Raw genomic sequence first — 13,338 nt, forward strand, 5'->3', positions numbered from 1 at the left:
ATGCACCATTTCATTAGGTTGACTTAAAATCTTCATATCCTTGGAATAATTGCAAGGAGTGGACTTCACTTTACAAAGAGGGCTTTCTCCATGCAAGTGCGTTCTAGAACCATTCTCAGGCTCTCACACTCAAGCTGCTGGGTAGGCATTTTAATCACATAGTTATAGGAAAGGAAATTGAGAGTTGCAGGAGAAAAGGACTGCTGAATTTTTATCAATGCTCACCATGCCTGTCTGTCTCTCCTTATCTTACTGTTCCCCTCCCATTCTTTCCCTCCATCCTCCCCACCCCCACCCTAACCTAACTGTGTTGGGGATGGGCAGAAGAGAACCTCAAATGTCCTTTCTCAGGCCATCACCCTGTTTTTTGAGAGGGTCTCCTACTACTCTGGAGCTCACCAAGTAGGCTTGGCCGGCTTATCAGCTGTCTCTGTTGCTGCTTTACCAGCACTGGAATTACAAGGCAGGTCTGAATGTTTATAAGAACTCTACTGACTGAGCTATCTCCTTGGTCCAGGAATGTACGTTTTCTATATATCCTGCAAGTCCTTAGTAGCTCACTCTAAAGGCATGCAGGGAGGAGAAGGGACCGTATGAGTTGATGGGGAGACGTAGACCGAACTTGGGTCTATAAAGCGAGCCATTCCTTTTCCACCATTACATAAGTCACTTCATATCTGTATGACAATTTCTTCTTGAGAACAGGGAGCACAGGAGTTAGGATGATCCATATTTTATTTAAGTAACCCTGGATGGGTTCCTGAATGGGTCATTTGAAGTTCCAGGAAAGTAGTATGTTGGGCTGTGAACATTTTGTATTTTTGTCTGACTTGTCACTAGAAATGCTAAATGAGTTAATTGTTTAAGCTTTTTACTATGTAAGTATTAAACACATGGGGTCATGCACAACCTAGAAAAAGGTTAAAGTGCTGGTGAACCAATTCTAGCAGATCAGTGGCTCCCACCCTCTCTTGCCAAGCTAAGTTTATAGTTGTGAGGCTCAAAGAAGACAACATGATGTTTAGAAACTGCAAAATATTATATCTGTAAATAACAGTGTATAAAATACTATATTAAATATAATTTAAAATCGCAATCAATATGAAACTATTGAGATAGATTTTAAACTAATTAAAATCTGCTATATCATTTACAGCATGTTTTAGTTCACACTATTCACATTTCAAGTCACATATAGCTCAAGTCACATATAGCTCGTGGGTACTATCTTAGATAACACAGCTCTAGGGACATTAATTTGGTACACTGATAGAAGTTAATTTAGGTTGACTTTTTAACCTTAAAATTTACTTGTGGTTGCAGCCTCTTGCTTTTAATAACTGAAAGTTTGTTTCTAAAAATTATTATTAATAAACACAAAGAATACAATTACCGGAAGAGTAGAAACTGAGGGAGTAAGATATCCCTATTATTTCAGTGTGCACCTACAGTGGTAGGAAGCCTAAGAGACCCTGCTCTTTGTTTTGCCAATGTGTGATTAGCCTCTCTGCCCCTTTGATCCTGTTCCGTACATGGAGATGATGTTACTGTGGTAAAAAAATATATTTGATCTTTGCCCCATTCCAGTCAGAGACCTCCCTGAATCCTTAGCACTTCTGAGCTTTCTTGTCTTTCGTTATGCTTAATGAGGTTAGGTCCCAGCATTCATCGTCGGGTTGCACCCCCACCCCAACCCCAGCCAGAGTGGCTAGTTCATTCACATTACAGTTTAAATGAGTGAGATGGCCTAGGGTGGGGCTGCTGGGTAGCCTTAGGATGGACTTGACCTCAGAAAGGGCTAGTGATGAGAGAGTTAAGACTTTTAGCTCCAGCTGTGGACCTCTGGAAAGGAAGGAAGGGGGCTGGTGGTTCAGGTCTATAAAACTGCTTAAGCAGTAATATCTGAACGGAAAGATTGACCTGCCTGGGCCATCTCTCAGCTCCACAGGATAAAAGCGGAAGGCCCTGACTGACGTCTCTGAGAGTAGGTATTGTTCCTGTCATTCCTCTGTGTCCTTTATGACAACTATCCTTCTGTTTTATGTTGTGCTTTTTGAGACAGGGTCTCACTATATAGCTGTTGTGGGCCTGGAACTTGTTCTATGTAGAGCAGGCTGGCCTTGGACTTGTAGTTATTTCCTTTTCCGCTGCCTCCCAACTGCTGGGTAAGCAGACAAATGCTACCATGCCCTGTCACCAGTATCTTGATACCCTGTTAACCCTGAGTAGTGTCCCCCTGCATTCCGTAAGGTGATCTCTATTCATTCAACCCAGGAGAGGCTACGGGAAGCGTGATTATAACCAGTCATGTAGAAGTACAGGTGACAACCTACTAGTTGGATGGATGTCTGAAATAGGGGCCGTCTAATGGAACTGAGCCCTTAGCTGATGACCGAGTAATTAGAGATAGAATACAATTGAATTATTGGATGTCAAAGCTGGTGTTTGCTGGAAGGTTACTTGGTGTGTGTGCCTGTCTCTAATTCAGTTACAGGAATGTTTATTTTTATGGGAGTGTAGTAGAAGAGAAACTATATATTTTATATATCCAATATCCAATATACCACTTATGATAAACACTTCAAGTAAGATGTGTACTTCAGAAATTATAAAGCAACAGATTACTTTTAGTTAAGAACTAGTGGCATAACTTGTCATGACTAAATCTAGTAATATGGTTTAATTCACACCAGCCTACTCATTCACCTTCACCCTCAAGTCTAAGCTAGAAGTAAAATTTATTTGGCATGTGTGGTACTGATTTACACAGCAAGTAAGTGGCCACCTTAGGCTTTGGATCCATTCCAGGACAGACCTTTTTTGGCTACTTAGTTAATTTCCCTAAATTTACAGACAAGCCACTATGTCTTGAATTCCAGGTATAGATACAGATCTCCCTTCCCCCAAGAACGTGTACACAATCTTGCTTCAGAGTTTCACCAGTGGAAGTTGAATGATTAATTATCCCACAGTGTCAAAAATACTTATCCTTAATAACTGGTTTACTCTGAGGTTATTCAAATGGCTTGTTTTTTTTCTTTTTTTGGTTTTTCGAGACAGGGTTTCTCTGTGTAGCTTTGCACCTTTCCTGGATCTTGCTTTGTAGACCAAGCTGGCCTCGAACTCACAGAGATCGCCTGCCTCTGCCTCCCGAGTGCTGGGATTAAAGGCGTGCGCCACCACCGCCCGGCTCAAATGGCTTTTTAACACAACAGCAAAAACAGCTGCCACCCTTTCCTTAATTCTTTTACTCTCAAAGTGAAAAGCTGCAGCAAACTGCCAGGCTTTACTCCCCCTTTCTATGTCAAAGGCATTCCCTGTAGCTTGGGTTCCAGGAGGCGCTCAAGACTGACTGCATCTCAACTTCACTACTCAAATGTATATGTTTCAAGAAATGTTTTTGTATTTTTTTTATAAAACAGTACATTGCAAAAATACAGCCTTGACTGAGTTGTATAAATTTAAATTTAAAATATCTTCAAGATCAAAAATTATGCTTTCAAGAAAAAAAAAGATTATGCTTTCAATATAAACATTGAGGAATGTTGTTTATTTTCTTATTTGTCTTAATTTCGAAGCATATGTTGACTTACTAAAAAGTTGCGAGACAACACAACAATCTAGTCCAGAGCAGTCTGATAACGTGCGTAACTCTAACACAGCTGATGGAGCTAACCATCTAATGTTAGTGCAGTTCTGTAGTACTGGTCATTGAGTATCTACTTTACTTTCTCTTGTCTTTCCATCGTTTTGATCTAGGATCATCTGAATTTGCCACATCATAGTTGGCTGCTATCTATTTAGTTTCTTCCGATGTATTTAACACTTCCAGTATATAAAACAAGCCTTATTTTACTCATGATCTTGACACTAGAGAAGCTATTAGGCCATTCATATGTATGTTGCACCACCTTTGTAGTTGATACCTTCTCTGGTTTTTTGGGGGAAGACAAAGTCACAAAAGTGAAGTACCTGGCTAAGTGCATTCTGTCAGTATACCAGGGTAAGAAAGAGGCTGATACATCTTCTCACTGATGGTAATCCCCTTGATGAAGGATTTCACTTTTCCCTTTGTAAATAAGGTGTGTCTTCAGAAACATTCTTAAACTTCTGTTCAGCAATTTTGGCACACAGTTGCAGAACATGTTGCACATTGTAATTGTTTTACTGATATGTTTTAAAAGAAGTTTCACCCCTATGTTTCCAAATTTTTTTCTGAAGGAGCAGCTTGCTCTGTCTTTCCTTCACTTATTAACTCTTTGGGACAGTACTGACTCAGGGAATTTTATTTTGTGTGTTGGGCCATGACCAATATTTTCCCTGTTTGATTTGCTGCTCAGATTGTCCCAGTTTTTGATGCGGGGTTTGACGCTGTGCTGTTTTTATATTTTCACCTGTCCCATCAGCTTTGGAAGTATTTCCTTCTCCTCTGGTATCGAACTAATTTATAGGCTCTTTGTCATGTCTCAAACCTGGCACTCTGATTATGTTTATTTAGAATGATATTAAAAACCGAGTTTTTTCTTGATACCAAGTGTCCTCTGAGTCTCTGTTTTATGTTGTGAATAGAATCCTGTACCTCTGTGCATGCTAGTAGGTGCTCTCCCTTATGTGATCTCCACACAGACTACTACTAGATAAGACCTGATTATAGTCGTCAGTTTGGATTCCTTCTTGAGAATCCATGAGGGAAATTCTGAGAAGGAAATAAAACTGGCAAGATTTAGGAGTTTAAGTGAATGCCCTGTTTTTTAATCAAATATTGACCTAATAAGCATTATAAAATATGTAGTCCACACATTAGCTTCTGCTTATTATTCTGATAAGGAACCAGGAGTATTTTGTTAGCTAAGTAGCTTCATTAAGTCACATACCGACCAATAACTGAATGGGTATGAAAGGAAGTTGTGTAGAGCCTGAGATTTTCAGTGTCCTTATGTCAATTATGAAGCTTTTTCCTCTTTAATGTTATCTTGGGACAAGTCTTTAATCTTGCTTCTTCCTTCTCAAAATAAAAGTCCTTGGCAATATTTTTATTTCCTGTGCTTTTTTCCCCAAGTTCAGAACAGAATGTAACATACCCAGAATTTGAGACACTCTACCTCTGCGCTTTTTAACCTGTTGGTCGAATTTGTAGTAGCGAAGTGTTGAGTTAAATTTCAAGTACATATTTACTCTGTTCCTGTGGAGCAGTACCACCGTGATGTATTGTAGAGGGCCCAGCTGGTGGAGAACACTAAAAACTAGAATTGTTAAACATGCAGGCTTTTTTCTTCAAAGGAAGGAAATGACCATGTTCTCCCAGAAGGCTGGAGTGGATGTTGTCTAACAATCTGCTGATCCTTTGCCGTTCTGTGGAATCAGCCTTCGCCGGAATCCCCCAGTATCCTAAGCAGTCCTCTCAGTCAGTAGAACCCATCTTATGCTTAGTACAAATCCTTCCTCCCTAGCCCCTTACCCTGAGCACTGTCAGTCAGTAGAACTTACTCTTGTGGTAAAGGTCGAGGTGCTTTGCTAAAAGGCTAAAAGAGATGCACTTTGCAATGGTAATTTCATGTAGCCAAACCAAAGCTTTGTTGTGATATTTATCATGTAGAAACTTTCCCCCGAAGTTTTACTGTGTTAAAAAGTGTAAGAAAAATAAACCACTTGATCAGACTTCAGAAGATTTAACCCAGCACTGGCTAAAGTTGTGCTGACCTGAGTTTCAGTCTTAGTCTCTCCCTGATTGTTTCCTGCCTAAGGCCTGCAGGGACTGCCCCCCACTCCCCACCCCCATACACAATGCATTATTGGATTTGAAACGATGTGCACATGGTTTAGAGGTTTCTCCTGCTGTCATTACGGGTGCCACTGTGATTTTTGTGGAACACACACCTGATTTAAAATACATTTAATAATGTAGGCTTCATAATTTTGAAAAAACAGTGCTGTGGTTGACTTCTGATTTTCTGTTTCTGTTTCTTGACATCTGATTATGATTACATTTGTTGAGTTATAAACTGGAAGTGGACAGGAATACAGATTTTAATGTGGTAGAGAAGTATTAGACACATATTAGACTCTTGAGGAAGGATTGGGTGGTAGACGCCATGCTGTGTAGCTTCCTGTAAAATTCTGACTCAGAAACTGAGCTTCACATGTGCCTAGTTCTTTTGGTTTTGCTTTAGATCTCAGGATCGCTCCCCTTTGACTGCTGCTCGGCCTCCCATGCTGCCAGTTCGGGTTAGAGTGCTCAGATGGTGTTCTTTAGGGTTTGTCCTTACCTTTCACACATCTGAAGCTAAGTTTCTCCACTTGTGTTATTGTGTTTGTAGTTTAGTAATAATGACCACAATATTTCTAGTGGAGCTTTACCATCTCATCCTTACCATGATGGTGAGTGATTTCAACACCTGTGGTATGAGGAGACCTGAAGGATACAAAAGTAATAGACGTTGTTAGGTCCCTTCTTTTTCAGTAGCTATAACCTGCTGGCAAATTCAATTTATATGGAATTATGACTTAGATTTTTAAATTTTTTGTCCTTTGGAGATAGATAAGTGTCTCCTGTAGCACATGCTGGCCATGAACTGACAAAGTAGTAGAGGGTGGTCTTGAACTACTGATCCTCCTCCTTCTCCCTCCCAAGTGCCGGGTTTATAGGTGTGTCACAGCCTGGCTTTGGTTGTTTGCTTTTATGAGATAGCGTCCCATGTAGCCCATGGTACCTTCTGACTCTCCTTTGGCTGATGCTAGCCTTGAACTCCCGTGGGCCACCATGTGTAGCTCACAAAATCCAACTTTTAGAAATTGTGTTTTTAATTGAAACTTTTGTGCATTTATCATTTGCTTAGTGTGTGTATGTGTGTACATGTACTGTTGTTTGTGTGTGGAGGTCAGATGACAACTTCTGGAAGTTGATTCTCTCTTTTTACGGTATGGGTTCCAGGGAATGAACTCAGGGCATGTGGCTTGGTGGCAAGTGCATTTAATTGCTGAGCCTGACTTCCAGAAATTGTAGGTTTACAGTGTAATCTAAAGGAAATATGTGCATGAGTAGGAGTCTTACATTTACAGATATGTAATAAGAGATAGCTGAGGGCAAAGACCTTAGCAAGAACGGTCTTGTTCTGTGACCTCGGCGAAGTTGTGAAAGCTGTAACTCAAATACTTGTACCTGTAATTAGTGACCTTTGGGACTATAAGAAGATGTTTGGAGGATGCACTGATGGGTTATAGCTATTTAACTTGATCTTGCTTTTCTTTTATTGTCCTGTTGGTATTTGAAATACTGAACAAAATTGTATGGAACTTACTTGAATAACAACAAATGTGGTGCTTCCTAAAGTTTTATGGTGTCTTTTTAGAGATCAGGTCTAATTCTTTGGGACTCACCTTATTTGTTTTGCATGAGGAAAAAGACTGACTTAAAGCAAATGGAAGAGAATTATGAAAACAGACGTGTTTCTTTCAGGCTGTGCCAATGTTGCTCATGTTACAGATTTGTTATTCTCAGCTAGAAGAATGTAGCAGTTACCTGGGCAATGTTTATTTTAAATTTCATTTAAGCACTTGATTATTTTGAAGGAAATATAATACTATTTTAAAACTTTTTAAGCAGGTGTGAGTGTTTGCATGCATGTGTGAGTGTGTATGCATGTGTGCATGCCACAGTGAACACGAGACAATCAAAGGATCACTTGGAGTTGGTTCTTCCCCTGAAACACGTGGGATCTCGGGATTGAACTTAGGTTATCAGGTAGCAACTGCCCACTGGGCTGTTTGTTTCACCAACCCTACGTTATACTATTTAGAAACGTAGGAATAAATTTATTTGATATAAGATATAGAAAAACTTATGGCTTTATACAATTGTTGATAAGTATACAATTGTTGATAAGTAACCTAATAATAAAAATATATCCTAAGACAATAAATAATGTAGACTTGTATTATCCAGTTCAGTATCATATGTAGAAATTGAATTGAAATTAAGTAAGTCTGAATTTCTGAGTCACATTATTTGTTTCAGATGTTCCATATGTATCAGGTGAATTGTATCTGATGGACAGTGTTTGATTCTCCCTTACAGTTTGTCTCCTGATTGTTTACAAAGGAAGTAGAAAGAAACACAGGCAATTTTTTTAATTGAAAATAGATTTTTAAAATAATACGATGTATTCTGATTATAGTTTCCCCCTCACACAGCTTCTCCCAGATCCTCCCTCCTTCCCTACCTACGCAAATCTATCACCTTTCTTTCTCTCATTAAGATCCAAACAGGCATCTAAAAATAATAATAGAAATAAGATACAATAAAAAAAAAAACAGAATAGGACAAAACAAACAAGCAGAAGAAAAGAAATACTTATAGACACAGCAGACAGACAGTCAAATCCCATAAACACACACACACACACACACACACAACAACAAACAAACAAAACAAACAAAACAAACAAACAAAAAAACCCACCAAAAACAGAAACCATGATATATACACAAAGGACCTTTAAGGTTTAAAAAAAAAATCCCAGAGAAACTCTAATGGCCATTGAGTTCTTTGTGTTGGACATCTGCAACTGGCTATGGGATCTGGTGTGTATCCCCAGAGAGACTGTTAGAGAAAACTAATTTTTCCTTTGTGAGCAGTTATCAATTGGAACTAGCTTCTGGGTTAGGGATGGGGACATGTGTCCACTTCCCCTCTCAGAGCTGGGGCACAGGTAATTTTTAATCTGACTCTGTTGCATTTAGCTGCAATACTGAAAACAAATTTCTTTAAAGACTTCTATTTGTGGAGTCCTTTACACACCAAGAACCAGGTTTTTGGTAAGTCATTTTCTACATAATTTGTTGACTCACAGGTGCTAAATTTGAGCTTTGGTAGTGTGTATGTACCTGTAGCTGGTGCTTCTTGATCTCCTTAGTTTCAGACACAGCATCAGGACTCAGTCCCTGGACACCTTTGCCTTCAGTGGAGTAGAGGAAAAACTCTTCTTCTTTCTCAGGTTGAGCTGGAAATATGTGCCTTGAATTGAGATGAACCAGATCAATAAGGAAAATTATAGCTACACATTGAGAGAAAACTATGAATCAAAGGCAAAGGTTAGAACTGGGGCCTATTTATTTACTTATTTATTATTTGAGACAGGGTCTCACCCTGCCTAGCCTGACTTAAATTCCTGAGATGCTCCTGCCTCAGCCTGCTGAGTGCTGGGATTGCAGTCCTATGAGTCACCTTCACCATTCACAGTTTTGATGGAGAAAGGGGCTGGGGGAGGGTTGGAGAAAGCAAACCACTTTAAGGTAATTAGGTCCTGGGTCTGCACGATGACTCAGTGCATAAAGCCACTGAGTTCAACCCCTGGGCCCTATGTGTAGAAGGAAAGAACTCACTCCCACAAGTTGGCCTTTGACCTCCATAAGAGTGGGTGTGTGTGGGTGTACCCACATGTACACAATACTGCACACAAATAAATGTGAACAAATACTTTTTAGGACAGTAGATGGAAGATGAGATAGTTCTGTGACAGTGTCTGTAACTGGAATGAAACCCCTTCCCCCCTTCCCCTTGGCAGCTCTAGAAAGGGTTTATGAAAAAAGGATTTTTTGGAGCCTTACTTTCAGGAAGATAAGGGCTTTGGGAATCCGAGTGCCTTAAGCTCAACATTACTTTTCTCCTTCTAACCCTCTCTGGCCTCGGGACTTAACTCCTTGTGAGTGTGTCCAGGCCTCACCTGTGAACTCTCGCCCATTTAACAGTCTATTTCATCTCTTCTGAGTGTCTGCCAAAACATTTCATTGATTGAGAATAGCCGACAGAGTAAGTTGGCCAGAATGTCTAACTGGGAGGGACGAGCTGACAAAACAAGAGTAAAGGAAACTGTCCCTATTCACAGATTGGTAAACTGAGAGAACGCTCAACGAAGTTAGTGAGGAAAGCAAGGTCACTCAGAAGAGAGAGATTGGGATGGGAAGCCAAAGACAGGCATTTTTCCTCTGGACTCTGAAACTGTTCTAGCTACCAAGCTTTGAACAGGAAAACTCTATCTACTGATGGTGCTGTACAGCAGCTCCTACTTGGATGCCTTACTAAGTCTAAACCTGTGGTGGAGGCTGCCAGAAAACTGTACACCAAAATACAGCTCTGTGGTATTTTGATTGAGACTAAGTTTGTAGACAGTACTAAAGCTCTGTACCTGCCTTCAGCTACATATAAAGAGTATAAATATAGGGTTTTGTAATGTAAGTTAACATTTTTAAGGGAGCTGATATTTCTGTAGATGTTTGTCTGTGATAGCTCATTCTTGGGGAGACTTACTGGTAAGACCTTAGCCCTCTTGCCCTCAACTGTCCAAACTTGTGCCATGGAGTCAGAAAGAAAGGTGTACAGAAATAGAGAAATGTAAAAACCCAAAGGCAAAAGACAGACGGGTTAATTTAGGTTAAGAAAAGCTGGCAAGAAACAAGCCGAGTTAACGCCAGACTTTTGTAGTTAAGAATAAGCCTCCATGTGTGATTTATTTGGGAGCTGGGTGGTGGGCACCCCAAAAGAGAAAAAACAACCAACAACACAGAAGGGGAGAAAGGCGATGATACTGATGTTGTTACCAGTTTATCTGTTGTAAATCACTGCCTGCTGCATGGATGATCTTCCTTAGGTTCTTTAGTTCAAGCCTTTTATTAGTGAAAATCTCACAAAAGTCTCATTTCCATCTTGAGGCAATGACCAATCTGAGTCAAATGATACATTCTTGATTCCTTTACTGTGTTTGGGAGAAGGACAGGAAGGGGCCACGTGGCTGGTCACACTGGGGTTGGCAGGAGGAGATTTGCTTGATGTGTTTGCTTTGACATACCTTGTTTTCTGTAGATGCGGATAGATTTACAAAATACTCAGCATAAAGCTGTAAAATTTCTCTGTCCCTTGTGCCTTCCTTTTGATGCTTAAGTAGAATAGAACTTTGGCTAGTTGTTATTGTTTATTATGTTCAGGTATTTTCCTGTATATCTTGAGGGTCATTCTTTGGTGTGCTAACACATTTTGTAAAATGAAGAGAGTGGTAAATGCTAAGTCTGGGGCATAGAAATGTTATTCAGAGATTATGCTTCTTGCCAGTTTTGCCTTAGCACACCTTTGAATTCCTTTGTATTTGTCCTGCTTGTTGATTTTGGAACTTCATTCTGAGATGCGGCACTCCCATCTGTTTAGGAAAATACTATCCAGAATTTCTTTAAATATTGATTCTCCTCTATTTGCCTCCCTTCCCTTCCCAGGTCGCTAGTTAGATGTGTGACAGACTATCTCCATCCCTTTTCCAACCCCGCCCCCCCTTTTCGAAGTTCTCCTTCAATCCTTTTCTTCCATGGTCACACTTTTCATTATTAAATTAAATCATTAAATTTCATCGGTAAATTTAATCCTGGATGTTTCCTGCATACTTTTCATAGGAACCAAACTCTTAGAAGGGAGGGGGCATCAATAAACTAAGTTGAGCTCCCCAAGCCCTTTCTCTCCTGTGTCTGCACGTATAAATTTTACACACATGAAATAAAACTCACGAAAAAATAAGCAGAAAGAAAGTTCTTCATGGATCTGTGTTTTTTAAACATGAAAACTATGTTTATTAAACATAACATGTTAAATCTGTTTCATAAGCTCAGTTAACCTGAAGGTCTTAGTCCAATCCCATGTTTAAGGGGATTTTTTATAGTGTGCCTTGTAGAACATTTTAAACTTGGCTTGTAAACTTAAGTCTCATTTTTTGCTTTAAAGTCTTGAATTTTTTAATTGCACATTTGATGTAGTTAATAATAATTCACAATTTTCTAAGTTGTCCTAGAATTTAAATATATTTCCTCGTTACGATTTTGTCACAGAAGACAGTTTGAGTTTGGGAAGGACCCAATAACCAGAAGTGTACAATCTACAGTCAGAGAAAATGCTCCCGAGTCTAACTGCTCAGCTAAGCCCATTTTGCTAATAACAATGCTATAAACGCTAAGTTCAAACAATGACAACATGAGCTGATAGGGTATTTATCGTGTAGTCTGAGGTTAAGTTCTATTATATGCTTTTAAAGCTACACAGGATGAAAACTTACACCTCTTTTTTTTTCTGATTGCTTGGTTTTGAGTACTTCTCATATTCAGTTGACTCCCCAAGGTCTTATTTCGTAGGCATTTGATAGCTATCGGGTAGAAGTGACTGAAATTATGTTTGTTCCTTGTTACCTGATCTAAGGTGGTTCTTATCCCAGTGCTGTGAGAAGAATGTCCATTTGAAAAGAATCTACAAATTACAGAGCAGTTTAAAGACTTATTTTAAAAGTACCATTATCTGTGTTGATGATTTCGTTTATTCATACTGTTAACTTGCTGTTGCTTTTCTCTCTGTAGGAAGGCAGAAATTGAAAAGATGTCTTCCAGTAATGACCACGTTTTAGTCCCAATGTCACAGACAAACACCAACGGCCTTCCTGGAATGAACTCAAGTGACGTGAAGACGCTAACAGGAGATGTGTTAAGTTTTCATAACATCACCTATCGAGTGAAAGTGAAAACTGGGTTTCTAGCCCGGAAGACGGTTGAGAAAGAAATACTATCGGGTATCAAGTATGTGTATGAGCTCTTTAAGAGACTGCTGTATTTCCCTACAGTGACCTTGACAACAAGTCACTGTGAACACTTCATGTCTTTGTGCCTGTGTATAGAAACACATCCTTTCATTTCTTTTGTATAAACTTGGACATAAATTACTTTGTCGCTTGTTAGGCATATATTTTACTCACAAAGAAACTGTCAAAACTTTTTAAGAAAATGGTCTCATCTTTTTGAACATTTTAACGTACCATTTTGTTATGACTAGTTAGTCTTACGTTTAGTGGTAGAGGTCTAACTTTGTGATTTATAGTGTATTGATTGTAAAGGTATAATTGTAACCTCAGATTTAGTTTTCCAGTCTATGAAACAGAAGACCTGCTGATATATTTTTTAATATGTGTACATTTATGTCTGTTATATTCTGGTAGAAAGAAGGTGGAATGCAATATAATTCGAAAGTCAATACACCTATTTTAATAAATGACTTATTTATGGTAAACAGATTGTAGTCGTCAAGGATTCCCTTAGTACTCTCCCTCCATGATAATGACAAGTAGAGGCACTTGGGATCTGGCTTAGTTTGTAGAGTGCTGGCTTAGCATACACAAAGCTCTGGGTCCGTTTCCCAGAACCACATAAAACCCTGTGCCTACAAGTAATCCCAGCACTTGGGAGGTGGAGGCAGGAGGATCAGAAGCTCAAAGCCATCCTGAACTACATGAGACCTTGTTTCAAAGAAAAAACAAAGGT

The 13,338-nt window shown here is 39.3% G+C and overlaps 1 protein-coding gene across 5 annotated transcripts in view; it reads left to right on the forward strand.

Moving 5' to 3' along the window:
• LOC118580615 (broad substrate specificity ATP-binding cassette transporter ABCG2) overlaps positions 1 to 13,338 on the forward strand; it is a 101,760-nt gene that overhangs the window by 50,733 nt on the left and 37,689 nt on the right. For 4 of the 5 annotated variants that reach the window (XM_036182458.1, XM_036182459.1, XM_036182461.1 and 1 more), the window contains one exon: positions 12,385 to 12,600. In XM_036182458.1, the coding sequence (XP_036038351.1) occupies positions 12,404 to 12,600 (197 nt within the window). In that variant the 5' untranslated portion in view covers positions 12,385 to 12,403. Of the gene's footprint in view, positions 1 to 9,066; positions 9,091 to 12,384; positions 12,601 to 13,338 lie in introns of those variants that run through there. The other variant, XM_036182457.1, reaches the window with a different exon arrangement.

Source organism: Onychomys torridus, chromosome 3 (assembly GCF_903995425.1).
Source record: "Onychomys torridus chromosome 3, mOncTor1.1, whole genome shotgun sequence".
Lineage (NCBI taxonomy): Eukaryota > Metazoa > Chordata > Mammalia > Rodentia > Cricetidae > Onychomys > Onychomys torridus.